Here is a 19,415-nt window from a genome sequence, read left to right on the forward strand (position 1 = left end):
TGCAGGGGTCGCCTTGATGGGTCAGCAGAGCCTAATGAACAGCATCCTGGAACGTTAAAGGACCTGTCAGACCCCCTTGCAGTCCCAGCCCAGTCAGCTCTGCTGCTGACACTGCGGGCTGTACCATCTTCAACCCTTCCATTCCTACAGCTCTCGGAGAACTTAGCTTCACACCTTCCCTTTCCTCTCCAGAGAAGAGGGTGGGGTGAGGAGAAGAAGAGGAGTGGGGTTTACTCTCCCCATGAGACCCCAAATCCTTAGTAGCCTGGAGCTTCCCTAGGAAAGCACGGAAGAGACTAAAAGGGCCCCACTTCAGCTTTGGCCGCCTCCAGAGCGATAAAAATATATTGTCCAAATGGGCATGCGTTTGTCACAAGCACCATTAATGGTGCCAACTTCCATCGATGTGAAGACTCACATTTTTTCCCACATTCTAACATCTCTGAAATCAGGATGTGCCCCGTTCGGTAGCATGCCATATCATTTAATTGGCAGAGACTTTTCTTAGTGGTACATAAAATGACGCTGCTCTTAAAATAGATGGCATCTTAAATGTGATGAAATATACTAAGGTTTTTTTTTTTCTCAGCCACATATTATTAAGGGGCCTCGCTGTGGGCATTTTTAGGAAGGTGCATTTTGATTCCTGTCTTCTCAGTGCCCATGGAGGGGCAGGGCATACAGCAGGTGCTCAACAAATGCTGAATGGATGAAGGGATGAAAGGCAGCAGAGTCTAAGAAGGAGGAGGAGTTTGACCAGCCTGGTCCGTGCCAGGTTTCTCTCCCATATCTCTTCTCTCTGCATTCCTGGAATTACCTGTTACCCTCAACTCCCAAATCCCCCTGCTTTCCCCACCTTTTCACCAGAGTGTCCTGGGCAAACTCCTACATATGCTTAAAGGACCAATTCAAAGGTCGCCTCTTCTGTGACGCCCTTCCTGATTTCTTACTCCCACTTCAGCTCCTTATTACTCTTATCACAGCTGCCCATGATTATCCTTATACCTATGGCCACCACCAGACCAAAAGATTCTGAAGACAGGGGCAGTCTAGCTTAGTGACTGGCATATAGTAGAATGCTGAGTCCTTATTTGTGGGAAGAATAAATACCCTTATTCCACCTCGACCTCTTCTCTGCTGTACAATTCTTTCGCAACACTCAGCATAAAGAGTGGGAAGCATCTCATCTCCTGTGCGTGCACTGTTTTGATTATGCACATAATCTCTCTGCATTGTTTTGATCTTTCCAAATAACAATAACAACAACAATTAACAACAATAACAACTATATGTCAGACACTGTGCTAGTCATTCTATGTAGAGTTTCTCTTGCAATCTTTGCAAGAACCTATGAAGTTGGTACTCTTATTTCCCCCGTTTTTTGGATTAAGAAACTAAGGTTCAGCATGGCCAAGTATCTTGCTTCAAAGTCCTAAAACTAATAAGTGGTTGAGCCAGGATTCAAACTCAGGGAGTTGAACCCCAAGGCTCACAGTGCAGTAAACCACACAATTCCAGCTGCCCACAAAGGACAGCATGCCTGTACTTCTCTATCCCAAATGGTAGATGCCCAGCAAATACTTAAGAGTATGTAACTGAGGGAAGGAACAGTAAATACCTTTTATGTCTACAAATTCTGATTCTGTTTCAGATTCTTTTCCTTCACGTTTCTCATCTCCTGGAGCCAAAACTAGGGTGAGAAATAAAGAAAGATCTGTGTCCGCTCATGAGCCATGAGTGATAAGGGAGGTGTGATGGGAACTCTGATTGTACCAGCGTCTTCATTTCTCTCAAAAGGGCTCTCCTTAAGGGCTTCCACCGCTGCTGCATCGTACATGTGCTCAGGATCCTAGGGACAAAATGAAATTCCTCTGAAAACGAAATGACAGAACTTCTCCAGGCCAGAAATTATAAGGGAAGGCACCCAGTCTCTTGCACCGAAGTAGGGAGAGACTGACCTTGAATTGCAACCCACGGAGATTGTGAATCAGTTTTGCATAGCGTCCCCTCTCCTCCATTAACTCCTTGTGGGTTCCCTTTTCACAAATCTCCCCGTCTTCCAACAAGATGACTTCATCACAAGACTCTAAGAACTGCAGGGATAGTAAAGCAATACAGTGAGCTTCTATCTTGGAAGAGATGGACTCCTGTCCAGTAGCGTCCTGGGCTCATGTGATCCAGGGGTTCCCAATATTGGCAACACTGATATTGAGGGCCAGATAATTCTTAGTTGGGGGTGAGGTGGGGACTGACCTGTGCATTGCAGGATATTTTGCAGCCTCTCTGGCTTCTATCCACTAGATGTTAGGAACACCCCCAATCCCAGGTTGTGACAAGTAAAAGTGTTTCCAGACATTACCCGATGTCCCCTAGGAGATAAAGCGGCCCCCAGTTGAGAAACACTGACTCAGTGCCTATGTGTCTCATGAGAGCACATGAGGGGCCTTTGGTTGTTACTGTGAAGCACGCTGAAACTTCCTCTGCTACTGGTCCCTATATGAGCCTCCTTGCTAAGAAATCTGATCACCGGAACTTGGGAGTATGAAATTAACAAGGTCACTGAAGCCATGATTTGGTGGAGAAGGGAAGTATGATCTCAGCGATGGCTCCCCTCTGTTGTAACATTACAATCCCTCCTCACCATCCTTATCCAGCCCAGGAGATGCAGCCCATGGCACAGGCCCTGGCCTCCAGGCCACATTACCTGGCTTGAGGAGTTTACACCAGTCTTATCTGTACCTTTAATGATAGCATCCTACATTTTGTCCAAAGCACTTCTGTTTTTCTAATTTGAGTTCCTTTCATTTCTGTATCATGTCTGAGATCAAAGAGCTGCTAAGAGGACTTTCCTTTCATTTTGGAATGAGACTAAGCTCTCTCCATAGGATGAGCCCATCTAGAGGCAGGAAGACCCTCCTAGAGGTGGACAAGATGCTATGAGATCTAAGACAGTTCAGGCTGAACAGGGCTTTGCAATTCATGTGAGAGGTCTTCCCTTGTACTTTGGGGTTCACACAAGGGCTCATCTGATGCTCTTGATTGAAACCCTGAAAGAAGTAGCTGCACTTGGTAACTCTGCATCTTGGGTTTGTGGGGAAGAAGCCAAATGACAGCAGTTTCTCTTGGCCTTGGACAGCTCCAGCCTTTCTGGCTTCTTTGGACTAACTGCCTGGTTCCATGTCCACTTTCCCAGACGGCCCAAGGAGGAACAGCTGGGTCTTAATATCCAGTTGAGACACTTTCTGACAGAAAGTCTCTTCTCATCTTTGCACAGCATCTTCTAATTTTCAAAGCCTGATTTCATCTCCTCTCTGTCTCCCACAATCCAATCAAGAAAGCAAGCAGCATGATTATCAGCCCATTTCCCAGATGGGGAGACTAAGGCACAAGTGTGAGAGCACACATCCCAGCCCCTGACGCTCCTGGTGAAGCCCCTCTGGCCAGTGGGCTCCCAGTTCTCTCCAGTGAGACGGAGCGTGATCTGTGCAGCTTTGTTCTCCAAACACAAAATCTGGCCCTGGGTTGGATGTCAGCAGTCAGCCGCTGGCCTCATTTCATTTGTTTCCTCAAGTTTCAGAAGAGCAATTGTCCAGTCTGAGCACCCAAAAGCATCCAGATTGCCTGTGGACCCCCGAATGAAAGTAGCCGGAGAAACGTTCTGGAAAAGCCCAGGGGCTTCAGGTCCGCCTCTGAGCCCCTCCTTCCCATAATGGATGACCGGATTGAGACTCCAGCGCCATCTAGTGGCTGCCTGTATTTTCAACACGCAAAAAGTAAGATGAAATGACCTTGGTGAAAAATAGAGTCTCTGAGGAGGCTGAGCCTCCTGCGATCTAGTTTGAGGTCATTCTGCTGGTAAGCAAGGTTCAGAGACTGGGCCAGGGCCAAGGTCACGTTATGCCCCTTGAGGACTCCTGCAAAGACAGCTCTGATCCACATCCATCGGACCCTGCAGGATAGCCCTTCCCACTGCCTGTGGTCTCCAGGGAGAGCTGGTCACCACATTTAGCTCCTGGGCTGGGCAAGAGCCTGTTCTGAGTCACCTCACGGGGGCCCAGAAGAAACCCAGCCTTGTCCACACCCTGCCCCTGCCTAGCAGAGGAACAAGGAGCTCTTATCTCACCCGCCCAGCTAAAATGCTTCCTGGAGGTGATGGACACCACTCGGGTAAACCTCATACGCTAAGTTCAGATGCTTGGTGCTTCTGAGACCTCTAACCCTCAGCACAGAGAGGCAGAGGTTGGGGCAACACCACAGGTATAGGAAGGCCTTGTTTTCCTGATCCTTGAAAACCCAGCCTTCTTTTGGCCACTGACAGAGGAGCCTAAAGATGCTGGGTACTGCATCCTGTAACCATGGCAACTTCACATGCTGACATCTTGGAGCCCTCCCCCAGCTTGTCTTACCCTTGCAAAGGCCAGGAGTCCCATCTCTTACTCCTAGTTTAACTTTTCCCACTGGGTGGCCGAAGAGTCAGAAGATAGGACTTCTGCTGCCGCTGCTCCAACTGACTTCTCATTACAGTCCAACGCAGGGGCTCTCTCCTCCGGCAACACACACACACACAGATGCACAGAACACACCTCTGGGGACTCACTCAGTTACTCACTGTGGATAAGTCAGGACCAACCCAACTTATCTCGGGGTGGAGGGGGTCCTGAGCCCTTTCCATGGGGCTGACACAGGAAGCACTGTCACCACTTTGCCAAATCCCCAAGCTTATTCAGGGAGTTCAGTCAGTCCCTTTCCTGGGCGACATTCATGTTCCTAAGCCTGAGAGTGGCTCCGAGTGGGGAAAAGCTTCTTGCCTCAGCCCTGAAGTCCTAGTCTCCAGCCCCTTTCCCCTAGGGAGTAATACAGGGGCATCTGAACCCCGATCAAGCGTTCATCGTCTCCTGTCACCCCCTGCCCCTGGCCTCGGGCCTGCTCAGCCCCTGATGGAGAAGAAGGCTGTTCCTACCTGGCTTCCCACCTCCCCACCATCAGTGATCCAGAGCTGGAGGAGGTGCCCCGTGTCGACCCCACAGGTAGGAGTCAGGTGTTCCTGGAAAATTTCCCTCTGATGAATGGTCTTGGCTCCACTGAGCCCAAAGCTAGGGTAATGGAGGCCGAGCCCAGAGAGGACTGGGCAGGGCTCCATGCAAGCCTGGATGGCTGGGGACCATCACAGCGTCCTCTGCCCCTTCCCTGACCTGGCCCAGGTGAGGACTGCAGGTTTAGGCAGAAGAGGAGTCTTTGTGAGCATCAGATGCCACACCCATTACATGACCTCATGGGTCCTGCTGGTCCCAGTCACCTGCAGCTGGTGGGTCACCAGGACAACAGTCTTCCCCCTGAGCGCCTTCTTAATGCACTCCTCAAAGACGTGCTTCCCCACGTGGGCATCCACGGCCGACAGCGGGTCGTCCAGCAGGTAGATCTCATGATTCGAGTAGATGGCGCGGGCCAGGCTGATCCTCTGCCTCTGCCCCCCAGAGAGATTGAGGCCCCGCTCCCCGATCTGTGGACAAGGGCAATGCTACGGTCCGTCATCAGGCCCCATCTCCCACCCCGCAGTGCTTGGGGACCAGGAGCTTCCTGGAGACTCTTCAGCAGACCGCTCACCACCATGATCCATTCCTCCACCCCCTTCCAGGAACGCCCTGGCCACACCAGGTACCCTGGGCAGTGGGAGGCTCCACTTCTGCAGGAAGCCTGGTGGGCAGTGGCGACTAGGGAAATGCTCCTTCCAGTGTTGAGTGAGGGGTACCTGGCTCACAATACCACCACCCCAGTGCAACCCCATAGGGAGGGCTTCATCTTGACCGGTAACACCAGAGGGCATAGTTGAGTAGGAATCTCTCATTGTGGAGCAGGAAAGCCAGTGGACAAGTGAACAGGGGGGAGAAGTGGCTGGGAGCAGAGGGTCAAGGAGGGGGTGTCTCTATTTGTCCACATGTGGATCAACTTTTCACTCCCACTAAGCAACTCTAAGCTCTATGAAGAAAAGAGACATGTTTGCTTTGTTCACCATCACATTCCTAAGGCCTGGCACCATGCCTGGACCAGAACAGGTGCTCAGCAAACATTTGTTGAAAAGGTGAAAAGCCTAGGTTGCCTGCTTGAGGTGATTCTATCCAACTGACCCCAACGCGAGCCTCCAGGACTTCAGCCAGGCGTTGACTGAGCACTAGGGCAGGACACATGAAGTCAGACAAGGAAAGTCCCCTCTCTACCGGGAGCTCACATCTTAGCAGGGGTGGGTAGTTTTAGTTTTACGCATAGTGATGGCACAAAGGAGATTTTAACAAGTGCCTACTGAGAAGCACAAACTAAGTACTCTGGGGCATATTACTTTAGACTCTGGGACTCAGGAAAGTCTTCCTCAAGGGGATGGATTTGGAGTGGGATCTCGAATGGTGGTAATTGGCAGAAGCAGAGGTCTAGACCCTGGAAAGCGAGGGCACAGCTAGGTAAGCACGCAGGGGTGGGTGAACGCAGACACTGGCAGTGGCTAGGGCTTCAGCGGTTATGGTGGCCATTCCCTTAATGCAGGCACATTGTGACACCAGCAGAGAATGACAGTGTGCTCTGAACTGGGCTTTCGTCAGGATGCCTTCCTTCTCCTGGCAGATTGGGAAGACTGCAGAGGGCCCACTGGGATGGGGAGACAGAAGGTGGCCTGGGGGCTCCCCTCAGCCACCTGAGTTGGCAGGCTCAGCCCCCGCCCTTTAAATGAACACCCTTCAGGGGAGATATTTGGAGATGACTCTTACACTCCTGGGCGGGTAGGGCCAGCAAAGCACGAAGGGGCCCGTGAGCATCAGCCACAGTGCTGTACCCCCAACCTCTGTCTTTGGAGGACAAGCCAGCCTGGGAGGTGGGGAAGCAGCTTTTGCCAAAAACCATCCCTGAGATGGCAGACAAACTGGAAGTGACCCCAGGAGTGACCAGGCGGCGCCCAACCCAGGTGGAGCTGGTGTCACATCCATTGTGATATCTCCCAGGAAAGGACCCAGGTGGAGAATACAGGATGGTAGAGCCTGACTTTCCCCACATTTCCTGGGACCCTTCGGTCTTCTGGGGCACCTGGATATGATGGAGCCAGAGCCTGCGGAGCTTCAGCCCAGTGGACCTGGCGTTTGGGCGGCTGTGTACTGCTATGGGGCTGAGCTCTGGGTTCTACTCACCTCGGTCAGGTCTCCATAAGGAAGGCTGCTCAGGTCCTCCTGGAGGGCACAGACGCGAACTGCGTGCTGATACCTGTGGGAGGAAAGCTTGAGGTCAGCACAGTGAGAAAGACCCCATGTCCATGCAGCCCAGGGTGGCTCAAAAGGCACACTGGTGTAATAGGCAGGCAAGGAGATGGCTGGTTGTTTGATCTTTGATGTCCAAGGGCAACTCCCTCTTACTTCTTCCCACCTATCTGATGCACAGTTGACTTGGGAGGGTCCCTCCCCTTACAGGCTTCCCAACATTTGAGACAGATGAAATCAGTGCATGCAAGACCTCTGAAGAGAAAATTACTCATGGGGGTCAGAGCAGGGAGTCACCAGTGAAGGCTGAGGTCGCTGGAGGAGATGTCCCAGAGGATGCAAGACCACTGATGGACAAGAAGATGCGTGTGGGTGGCACCAGCAGAGAGTGAGCAGGCAGATCACAGGTCTGCACCAGGTTCTGAAAGCACTTGATGCCCTGAGCATTGAGCCCATGTGTCAGCTTCAGGGCTGCTATGCCTGGTGGCTGAGACCATTAGCTTTGGAATCAGAACAACGTGGGTTTGAATCCAGCTGGGTAACCTTGAACAAATGACTATACCTCCCTGATTCTCACTCTCCACCCTGTACATTAGGTTAATAACTCATTGGGTTGGGAGAAGTGGGAACGCTGTCTGATGCTCAAATTCTCCATCAGCAGTAGTTACAACTAATGTTATCACCTTGGCCAATCTTTGACTATGAGACTCAGGCTGCTCGGGGCATCTTCATCTTGCCACCTCCACTCCCATCTTAAACTTCCTCCCACCCTCCTGCTTCCCTTGGTCCTGAGAGTCTCAATATCCATCCCAAGAGCAAAACCTGTGCTAGAGATGCCACACACAAAAGGGTGCTCAGTCCATCCTTCAAGGCCCAATTCCAGTGCCACTCTCTCTTCCCTCTTGTGGCCTCTGCTGCCTCTGAACAGTCCGGCACAGTCTCCTGCCCTTGGCATATTCCTTCTTGGCCCATTGTCATCTCTGTGCATCTCCTACCACGCATTCCAGACTTGAGCACTTGAAGGCCAAAAATACATCTGAGCCACCCTGGTGGCCCCCATGGTCATACACAGTCCTGTGTCTTGCAGGTATTTGGTAAATACTTGCATTCTGATGCCCTAAGAGATACAGACAAGAATCCCTTCCTTTAGTCTGCCTCTGCAGAGAGAAGCTGTTCCAGACAGGGCTGGGAGGAGGCAGGTCAGCTCTCCTCTCTGGGCCTTAGTCTCTTCTTCTGTAAAATGGGGATATGATGCCAGAGTCCCCCTAAATGGTTGGTTATGGGACTCTAATAAGAGAATGTACATGGCAACAGATCAAACTTGGCAAAGAACCTTAAGAATGTGTTTCCAGAGCTTAAATATAATGGCCTTATATGTGGATTCAAAAATTATGAATTTTGTTTTCATTCCTTTCATGTTGAGGACATCAACAGCAACATATCCCGACAGCTCTGGTGTCAGTTCATAGTTTCAGGGTTGATTAATTGCATACCTGCTGCACACAGTTTCAAGGAAAGTTCCTGTTACTTGGCCTAAAGCAAAATTGTCAGATTCCTCTTGCTGCAGTCAGACACCATATGCACTGTTACAGAAAACCTCAGAACATATGCTACTCTGCATTGGGAAGGAGTGCTGATTCCATTCATTTCTGGGAGTGTGATCTCAGGTCTGCAGAAGGCACCTCTCCTGAACTCTGGGATCAGGAAGAGAAAAACCAACACCTTTCCATGTATGATGAATGTTTAATCAGAACTCATTAAAGAAACCCACTTAGCAATCATTACCAATGACATCAGCCTCTGTAGCAGAGTGTACCAAACACAGAAGTACTTCACACTTTTAAAATTAATATTACCTTTGGTGATCATACTTTTCTCCAAATAGTATGTTTTCTCTCACATTTCCATGAAAGATCCATGCTTGCTGGGAAACATAGGCCAGAGTCCCATTGACGGCCACGATCCCTTGTTGTAACTGCATCTGAAGCAACAACACCAGAGAACCCTCAGGAGCCAGGCCTCACTGTCTTCTCCTCCGGGCCCTGTTGCACTTCTGTGTGTGTGCATGAGTGTATGCTAAGTCGTTTCAGTCATGTCCGAGTCTTTGCAACCCTATGGACTGTAACCCACCAGGCTCCTCTGTCCATGGGATTCTCCAGGCCAGAATACTGGAATGGGTCACCATGCCCATCTCAATCCCTGGGTAGGATCTTCCCTACCCAGGGATCGAACCCACATCTCCTGTGGCTCCTGCGTTACAAGTGGATTCTTTACCACTGGGCCACCAGGGAAGCCCCGTTGGACCTTTGCCACATGCTTATTCCATGAGCACAAATTCTGAAGGCATGGAGGGTGACATGATGTCTCGCTACACACAAAGCCCAGCTTTGCTGATCAAGGCACTCAAACACATTTGAGAGGCCAGGTGGAAATGTTCCAGAAGGGGCAGAGGTAGCCCTGCATGCTGGAGAACACAGGCTGTGGGGCTGCTGTGGACACCATGCACCTGTCACGCGGCAGCTGGATTCTGTTTTCTCTGGGACGTTCCAAAGGAGCAGGCCAAGAGTAGAAGTTAGAAGGAGGTAAATTTCACTCCCAATACACCTCAAAACTCCCCAAAGAGGGATCAGGGTGAGGTCATGAGTCCCCCATCACTGGAGGTATCTGAGTAGAGGCTGGCTCATCTCTTACAGGATTTCGTGGAAAGGATTCCAGGTGGAGAATTAGGTTGGGTCACCTGTCATGCACCTGCCGACTCCAGGGTTGTCACAGACACATGCCAAATCCCAGAGCACAAGGGGCTGAGCAGCTCACCTGCCTCAGTCCCCACCTCTGCCTTCAAGCAGGGAAGGAGCTGTCACTCTTCCTACAAACGAGCCAGCTGAGGCCAGCAGAAGTCACCCCGTTTGGAGAGGCTCTTTTGAGCCTGGCATTCCCCTGTCTCCACTGCAGGCAAAGGCAGTCACAGGTCTCAAGCTCTTTTGGAGCGCAGAGTGAGGGGGAAAGGGACTTAATATTTTTCCCTGAATGTTTCTCTTTCACTTGGGAAGTCTTGGTAACTGTGAATGGTTCATTGACTGTGGATACAGTGGACGGCTTGGCCATCTCCCTGGGGTCACGCAGCTAGAAATGGCAGGCAAGGGACAAGAGCCCCCCATTCCTACCACGAGGTGTGCTTTGGTTCGTGCATTCATTCAGCCCCTCCTCCAAGGACCAGCACCTCCTCTGGGCAGACGCGGGGGAAATGGAGGTGGATCTAAAGTTCCCGTGATTTGCAGGTTCTCAGGTGCTTCCCTGCCAAGCCACCTGGCTGGCCTTTCTAATCGGCACAAGCCAAGCATGTCATGAGAAAACCGTGGGTTTAATGACCCGTCTCTCCCTTTGACCAAGATGGAGCTCCAGGCAAGAAAGCTCTCACTGCTTAACTCAGTGGGCAAAGCAGAGAGTGTGGAAGGTCCGGCCCCTCAGGCCTGGAGCTGCCAAACGCATGGACTGCCTGGGACTCACTGTTCACTCTGAGGACAGCATCCCGTGCGGCTGAGGCCAGGACCCTGGACAAGGCGGGCAGGGAACCACTGCACCGTCACCGCGCTGCGCACGCAGCTCACCTGTCCTAGCAGAGCTGCGATAAGGGAGCTCTTCCCACTCCCGACATTCCCGCAGATGCCCAAGATCTTCCCCTATCAGAAAAACAGAAAAAAGACCGTCAGTCTCCCAGCTCTTAGAGGGTCATCCGCAAATTGTGCTGGCCAGGCCAGGCAGGGGCCAATGGGTCACTGCTGGCCCTGTGAGGTGACAGCCGCAGCTTCACACCCCAACCCTGATACACAGCCTGGGAGGATGCTGGAACCTCAGCCCTAATTGGGTGCCTCCCCTGCACAGCCCAGCAGAGTGCCCAGAGGACTTCTAGAAATCACGTATAAGCACTGATGCAAAACAGCCTGTGCTGGTCTGGGACACACAGGCCCTGAATATGAGAGTTGTCCTGTGCCCAGACTCCAGGAAAGCAAATTCAATGGACGCTAAAGGCTGCACAGCCCAGAGCGACGGGGCAGCCTTGAAGTGCAGAGGCCTGGGAGCTTTCTAAAAGTCCTCTTAAAGCACCCTCCCACCATAACATCTCAGTCTGAAATTACTGAGCAGTTATGTTGTTCCAGCATGTTGGGTTCATGGATTTTTCTATGGCTGCAGATATATTAATTCAACTAGTAAATCATTGTTAAAGCCTGCTTTGTGCCAGGTGCTGTTCTGAATCCCAGCAACAGCACAGTACAGCAAAGAACACAACAGTCCAGTCTGGGTCTACCCTAATGGAGCTTATGCTTTAGCTGGGCAGACAGTAAATAAGATAATTAAATAAAATATGAAGTGTGACAGATGCATGCTGTGGAAACAAATAAAGCAGGCAGGAAATGGGGGTGGAGGCCTTACCGGGAAGGTGGACATCTTAGCTTGAGTTCTCCCAGAAAGAGGACCCAAAGCAAGGAGTTGAGTGACGGAAGCTTGATGGGGAGGTGCAGGAAACACCGACTGGGAGGAGGAGGATGGTACAGGAGAAGGAGGGTGGCCCATCAAGGGTGTGCTGTTGGGTCAGCTCCCACAGGAGGCAAATGAAGCTCAGTGCTGCTGGGAAACTCAAGGAATCGCAGAAACTGAATCTTTCTCCTCCCAGTGGTTGAAGGAATCGGGATAAATATCCCACAGCCAGTGTCTGAGAGCTGCTCCCTCGACTGTTGATGTCTTGGCTCATTGAGCGTGGTGGAGAGGGCACCAGGCACACAAATGCTGATCTGGCCACTGGAAGGTGGCCAGGACACACAGATGGGTCAGTGGTAGTACCTGCTACTGGTGATGTCTGAGTAAGACCCAGGGGAGGTGAGGGGGTGAGCTGTGTAGCAATCAGCAGGGAGCCACCACTGGCAGAGGAGGAGTCCATGTGGAGACTCTGAGGTTGGCACAGACCCACTCGAGTTCAAGCAGCTATTGCAATGCTGTGGTTGCAACATCTGGAACATTCTCATTAAGACCTGCTCCCAGGGCTTCCCTGGTGGCTCAATGGTAAAGAATCTGCCTGCCAATGCAGGAGACACGGGTTCGACCCCTGATCTGGGAAGATCCCACATGCACAACAAAGCCCATGTGCCACAACTGTTGAGCTTGCGCTCGAGAGCCCAGGAACCGCAAGTACTGAGACACCATGCTGCAGCGACCAAAGCCTGCACAGCCCAACCCATGCTCTGCAACAAGACAAGCCACTGCAGTGAGAAGCCTTCACACACCAACGAAGAGTGGCCCCTGCTCTCCTGAACTAGAGAAAAGCCTGCACAGCATCAAAGACCCAGCACAGCCATAAAAATGAATAAATAAAAATTAAAAAAAAAAAAAAGACCTGCAGCAATCCCTCGGAGCAAAGATGCCCAGCATGGGACCAAATATGACTCCTTTTCCACCGGAGCTAGATCAGAAGGGCCTCGTGCTGGCCTGCTACCCCAGCACATGAGGTTTGCTGCCTGTCCTCACTCATCCCTTGGGTAAGTCTTCACGGAACACCAGGCACAGCAGTAGGCACTAGCGATAAAACAGTGATCAGGGCAGATGTTTTGTAGTCATCGGAGCTGCACATAAATAAAACTGATCATTTTAATTCCACTAAAAGAACTACAAGGAAAGGGGTCATTATGGAGACTTTGAGACAAAGAAACACAAGGATGGATCCAACCAGCCTAGTCATTTGGCTTTTCATTGAGTCCTGTCTGCTACTCGCAGCCAGGTCTGAGCCTTGTTTCAGCCTAGATTTATCCTTGTTTTCAGCAAGAAATCCATGAGGCCTCACCCCTGAGTTTCTGATCATTCATTTGTTCATTCAGAAAACATTACTGGGAATCTATTCTGTGCCAGGCACTGGGCCCAGTGTGAGGTCACAGCTGTGTAGAAGATATGGGCCCTGACCTTGAAGAAGTTACAGTCTAATAGAATCTTGGAACTAAATTTGGGAAAACATGGATGTCTTGAATTTAGGACACTTAAGGGCAGCACTTAAGCTGGATATGATTATTGGAGGAAAAAGGCAACAACCATAGCTCATGTCCACAGGGACTTAGCATTTGTGTGAGGTCTTTCTGTCCTCACACCCACCTTGGAAAGTCAGTACTATTGTTAAAATACCCATGGAGCAGGTAAAGAAGCTGACTTCAAGAGGTTAGAGAGTATATTCAGGTACACAGCTGACCAGTGGCAGGGACCGGAGCCCAGGTCCACTAGGCTGGAGAGGAAGAGCCCGAACCCCCAGGACAGTGTGCTGCCGCTTTGACTTCACCTTACTTCACAAAACATTGACCATGTTGTTGATGACAAGTCAGGAGCAACCAGTGTACTGAAAAGGAGGAAAGCAAGTGCAGAGATCAGAGGCAGCTTCTTTACAACCCAAGAGCAGTTCACTGAGGCCTCTTGGGAGCAACTCTGAAGGCATGGTTGAAGTAATCTGGGTGCTGCACGTCATAGGCGGGGTAAAGCGATGAGCAAGCAAGTGCACACAGCAGGACTTAACTGAGAGCCAAGCTCGACTGCACTCAGCCAACCAAATAGCATTTCCAGTGAATGCGTGCAGACAGCCTTGTTAACTACAAGAAGTACCACTCTACACCAGCTATTGAGTTTAGCGTCACATAATACATAAGAACCTCTCCCTCTATAGTGCTCACATGGGGAAAAGGTGAGTCAACAAGATGGGAGATTAAAATATTAGGCACAAGATTAATGCTGAGCCCTTTGCAACAAAATCAACACTGCCATCCAGGGAGCACGGCTGCTGAGTTCCCAGGGCAAGAAGACCACACGCAGGAGAAGGTCAGACATTCCCCAAATGCAGAGCTTCTCTAAACACTCTACCCCACCCGCAATCCCGAGGGGGGCAGGCAGCAGACTCTGGCTGGCTTCTGTTGCTGGGCCGCTTATTGCTCTCATTTCGTTTTTTGACAAGAGCAGCGTCTCATAATGGTTAAGTGCAGACTGTGGGGCCAGGCGCCCAGGGTGTGAAGCCCTCTTCTGTCACTTTCGAGCTGCGTGGGTTGAACAAGGTATTTAACCTGCTGTGCCTCTGGTTCCTCAGTCATCAAGTGGGGTGGCTATAGACCCATCTCATAGGGCCACTGGGGTGGTTAAATGAGTTCATTTAGTACCTGGTAAATAGAAATTGCTCGTAATTGTCAGCTATTACAATCTATCATAGGACTCCAATGTGAAATTAACAACAAATCCAAAAAGATTTATGAAGGCTAGTCAGTTTGAGTCTAGCCACCTGAAATGGAGTGTCCGTTCAACCCTGGAACTGGTTGCCAACTCCTCTGAAATTTGAAGATCAGCACAAAGAACCACTAAGACCACGGTATTCTCTCAGCTTGGAGTGATAACTCCATGGCTGATTTACTAGCTTTAAAATTTAGGGAGAAATGGAGACATCCCACCACCACCTCCTGCTCAAACTGAACCATATTCAGGCCACACCTTTGGAACACATACCCACCTTTCTCACCACAAAGCTTATATTGTGTAGAACTGATTTGGGGCTGTCATGTCGCTCCTCCTCGTCAGGGGCTCCCTGAGCTGATGGACTCAAGTTGTACGCCTCTGGCCTCTGTTTCTTGAGAAAATGCTTTTTCTGGTTCTGCATCTTCTTTAGGCCACTTTTCCTGCTGGTTTCTTGCTCCCATGTCAGGGTGGCATTTGCTAAAAGCAAGACAGTATCTGGGTCTTCTGGTTGGGTGATGTAAGATGGGGGGCTTTTAGCTATGAGAATTTTCTAAGATTAAAGAAACAAAATTAACTTGGCAGATGTCATCCATTTGCAAGAATCATCCCAATATATCTTCTAATGACCCCAAATCACAATCTTGGCAATTCTACCTGGGACATCCAGGAAAGGTATTCTGAAGATATTCCCCCCAGGAAAAGCTGAAACAAAAATAGTCCACTAGCTCATACTATCCAGGACAGACAACTCTTTAACCACAAGGCCTATCTGGGTCACCCACATTGGAGAATGCTGATTCCAGCTACATTTTTACCCTCACGCCCACGAGGGCCAGTTTATGCCAGTCTGGGCAGTGGGCTTTATTGCTTGGCACTGATGCTTATGAAACTAAGGTCACATGTTCAGCCTCTGCTGTGTCGCCTTCCTAAGTCCCCACTCAGCTCAGTTCAACAAAACACCTGCCAAGTGCTTATTCTATGCTAGATTCTGGAGTAAGCAACAGAAATGCAAGTATCAATAAAGCACTCTTCCTGTCCTTGAAGAGACTGCAGTCTCGTAGGAGACAGGAACATGCATGAGTCATTTCAGTGAAATGTAATAGGGACTGCACCCTATAACTGTCAGAGGTGGGATCCTTGATCCCCATCCTGGAGACCCATGTAACTGATGCCCGAGCTGAGTCCTTACAGTGTTGTATAGGCCGTGATGAGGGAGGGGAGGGGAGGAGAGCTTTATCTTATAGTAGAGGGCACAGCGCGAGCAAATGCAAGGAAACATGCAATAGTGTGGTTTTCAGCAAGAAGGGTTATGAAGCAAGAAATTCAGGATCACCAGGCCCAGAGCCCAAGGTAGAAAGGAAATGAGGTGGAGAGATAACTGAGGACCCGCTGATCAAGGGCTCAGCCCTGGAGGGTGAAGGACAAGGATTTCAAGCAGGTTAATATCAGTGATCAGACAAATCATTTAACAGCTCAATTAACAGTGCAGCATGGATTTGAAAAGGACAACTGTGGAAAAAGATGATTGGTTCTTAAGTCACTGTGATACTTCAGGTGAGAGACTATGAGGCCTTAAATGAAGGTGATCCCCATGCCTAGTGGGTGATTCCCACTAGGGACAGAGTGGAGGTTGAGGAGTCAAGACATAGAGTTTTTCCTCTAGCCTAAGACAAATAATGTGATGAGATCGACTTGGGTCTTATTCAAAAAGTAATAATGATGCAATCTTCCGATTGAGTCTTACAAATGGTACCTCTTAAACTTGAAGGAATTCAGTAATCACGAGGTGAGTCAGCAAGATTCATGACTGGTTGGATATGGATGGAACGGGAGAAGAGGGATGCAGGCACCCACGTGCACGCACTCAGTCGCGTCCGACTCTTTTCGACCCCACAGACTGTAGCCCACCAGGCTGCTCTGTCCATGGGATTTCCCAAGCAAGAATACTGGAGTTGGCTGCCAGGCCCTCCTCCAGGGGATCTTCCCGACCCAGGGATTGAACCCATGTGTCTTACATCTCCTGCATTGGTAGGCAGGTTCTTTACCCCTAGCGCCACCCTAAGACATTTAAAACAACATCTACATTTCAGGCTTGAGTGAATAAGATCTTTCCATCAATTCACAGACATCTGAACATGTTGCTCTCTTGACTGAAATTCTCTCCTTCTTTCCTTTTCTTGCTTCAACTTCAAAGCCACTTAATCTATCTTTCCTGCACATCACATCCTTACTGCATATAGCAGTTGCTGGGGTACCTGGTCCTATACTAGATTGGAGGCTTTTCAGAGTAAAAACCCTCTTCTTTGTATTTGCATTTTCCACAATGCTGTGTATATGGAAGCACACAGGAAATCTTTTTTTAAAATCAGAGTATAATTGATTTACAATATTATATTAGTCTCACATGTACAATATAGAGATTGCAAATTTTTATAGATTATATGCCATTTAAATTTATTATAAAATATTGGCTATATTCCCTGTTCCCTGTGCTGTATAATATACCTTTGTACCTTATCTATTTTATACACAGTAGTTTGTAGCTCTTAATTCCCTTACCCCTACCTTGCCCCTTCCCCCTTCCATCTTCCCACTGATGACCACTAATTTTTTCTCTGTATCTGTGAATCTGTTTCTTTTTTGTTATAGTCAGGGTTTTATGTGGTTTTCTTTAGATTCCACATATAAGTGATATTGTTCAGTATTTGTATTTCTTTGACTTATTTCACTTAGCGTAATGCCCTCCAAATCCATCCATGTTGATGCAAATGTCAAAATTCCATTCTTTTTATGGCTGAGTGGTATTCCACTGTATATATGTACCACAATCTTATTTATTCATTCATCTATAAAGGGACACTTAGGTTCCTTCCATATCTTGGCTTTTATAAACAACACTGCTATGAACAGTGGGGTACACGTGCATGTATCTTTTCAAATTAATGTTTTTGTTTTCTTCACATATTTACTCCAGACTTCCTGGTCATATGGCAGTTCTGTTTTTAATTTTTTGAGAAAAAAAACTTCCTCTCTTCTTTTGTTCTCTTCCTTTGTGATTTGACAACTATCTTTAGTGTTATGTTTGGGTTCCTTTCTCTTGTGTGTGTATCTCTTATAGATGTTTGATTTGTGATTACTATGAGGTTTATATCTAGCAATCTATATATGAACACATGATTATTTTAATCATTTCATTTCAAATGCATTTTAAGAACCCTGTGTTTTTATTCTCCTCCCCTCATGAGTGCTGTTTTGCGTATTTTACATCTTTTTGTTTTGTTATCCCTTAACTGTTTATTGTGGATTTAGATTAGTTTAATACTTTTGTCTTTCAACCTTCCTCCTAACTTTGTACCTTGTTGACTTACTACCTTTACTGTATATTTGCCTTTATTGATGAGCTTGTTTTGTTTGTAATTTTCATGTTTCTAGTTGTAGCCTTTTCTTTCCAGCTTAGAAAAGTCCCTTTAACATTTCTTATAAAACGTTTTATGGTTCTGAACTCTTTTAGTTTTGCTTATCTGTAAAGCTTTTGATCTCTCCAACAAATCTGAATGAGAACCTTGCTGTGTAGATTATTCTTGGTTGTAGACTTTTCCCTTTCATCGCTTTAAATATACTGTGCCACTCCCTTCTGGCCTGCAGAGTTTCTGTGGAAGTCAGCTGGTAGCCTTATGGGAGTTCCCTTGTATATAACTTGTTGCTTTCCCCTTGCTGCTTTTAATGTGCATGCTGAGTCCCTCAGTTGTGTCTGACTCTTTTCGACCCTGTGGACTGTAGTCCGCCAGGCTCCTCTCTCCATGTAAATTCTCCAAGCAAGAATACTAAAGTTGGTTGCCATTTCCTACTCCAGAGGATCTTCCCAACCCAGGGACTGAATCTGCATCTCTTGCATATCCTGCATTGGCAAGTGAATTCTCTACCACTGCTCCACTTCGGAAGTCCCTGCTGCCTTTTACCACTTTAACTGCAAAGTGTCTTGGTGCGGTCCTCTTTTGGTTTATCCTGTTTGGCACTCATAAATCTTTGGTGAATGGGTAAGTTAAAAAAAAATAGAGTGGCTAAATGGGTGTATAAATATGGTGCCCCCAGGCTATCATCACTCTGTCACCATCATAGGACAAACTAGATAGGCAAGGGGGGATGGCTCAGTGCAGACTGAACTCCACTCCTGGAACAACTCAAGATTTATAGCTTGGAAAAAGAGTAGAGGGTCAGGAACATCATCTCCCTGAGCGGAGACTCCATCTTACTTTTACTAAAAGAACAGGTCACCTATAATATTCTGCCTCTATCCTGCTTGATGCATATTTATGTATCCAATACTGAATGGAGGGTCTTCTCCCAGTATCCACCAAACCAATGACCCAGCCTTCCAAAGGGTTGACACATGCATGCATGCTAAGTTGCTCCAGTCATGTCCGACTCTTTGAGACCCCCTGGACTGTAGCCCACCAGAGTCCTCTGTCCATGGGATTCTCCAGGCAAGAATACTGGAGTAGGTTGCCATGTCCTCCTCCAGGGACTCTTCCTGACCCAAGGATCGAACCAGCCTCTCCTGTCTCTCCTGCATTGGCAGGCGGGTTCTTTACCACTAGCGCCACCTGGGAAGCCCCAGCCTCCCCTTCCCTGAGAATTTTCCCACCCAAAAATGAGATCTCTCTTCCCTACTCACCCAGTGTTAGTTATACCTTCATTCTCCTTAGAGAGACATTGGCTTCAGCCGCTGCTTTGACCGAGAAAGGTAAGATTGCAATTGAAAACTTCATTACGTTAAACATGGCAATCACACTAAATGCCTGAAGAACAAAAGAGAGGTATAGAGTTTAAGATGGGATGTTGCCTTGCCTTTGAACCATTAAGTCCATGGGGATTAAACTTGCTGGAATGAGAAACAGTAGCACAGTTGGGATTCTCAGAGGAACAATTTTC

The 19,415-nt window shown here is 48.7% G+C and overlaps 1 protein-coding gene across 7 annotated transcripts in view; it reads right to left on the reverse strand.

Annotated features, from left to right (window-relative positions):
- Window positions 1-19,415, reverse strand: part of ABCC12 (ATP binding cassette subfamily C member 12) — a 94,879-nt gene that overhangs the window by 24,107 nt on the left and 51,357 nt on the right. For 3 of the 7 annotated variants that reach the window (XR_009491292.1, XM_024978935.2, XM_059877411.1), the window contains exons 9-17: window positions 19,175-19,282; window positions 14,758-15,033; window positions 10,844-10,915; window positions 9,092-9,216; window positions 7,170-7,242; window positions 5,297-5,500; window positions 1,959-2,093; window positions 1,774-1,849; window positions 1,619-1,690 (exon numbers count right to left, since the gene is read on the reverse strand). Coding sequence is in view for 6 of the 7 variants with exons in the window: in XM_024978935.2 (XP_024834703.1) it covers window positions 1,619-1,690; window positions 1,774-1,849; window positions 1,959-2,093; window positions 5,297-5,500; window positions 7,170-7,242; window positions 9,092-9,216; window positions 10,844-10,915; window positions 14,758-15,033; window positions 19,175-19,282 (1,141 nt within the window). In the remaining variant the exon portion in view is untranslated. Of the gene's footprint in view, window positions 1-1,618; window positions 1,691-1,773; window positions 1,850-1,958; window positions 2,094-4,406; window positions 4,911-4,960; window positions 5,220-5,296; window positions 5,501-7,169; window positions 7,243-9,091; window positions 9,217-10,843; window positions 10,916-14,757; window positions 15,034-19,174; window positions 19,283-19,415 lie in introns of those variants that run through there. The other 4 variants (XM_059877410.1, XM_059877413.1, XM_059877414.1 and 1 more) reach the window with 4 other exon arrangements.

The sequence above is a fragment of the Bos taurus genome, chromosome 18 (assembly GCF_002263795.3).
Source record: "Bos taurus isolate L1 Dominette 01449 registration number 42190680 breed Hereford chromosome 18, ARS-UCD2.0, whole genome shotgun sequence".
Taxonomy (NCBI): Eukaryota; Metazoa; Chordata; class Mammalia; order Artiodactyla; family Bovidae; genus Bos; species Bos taurus.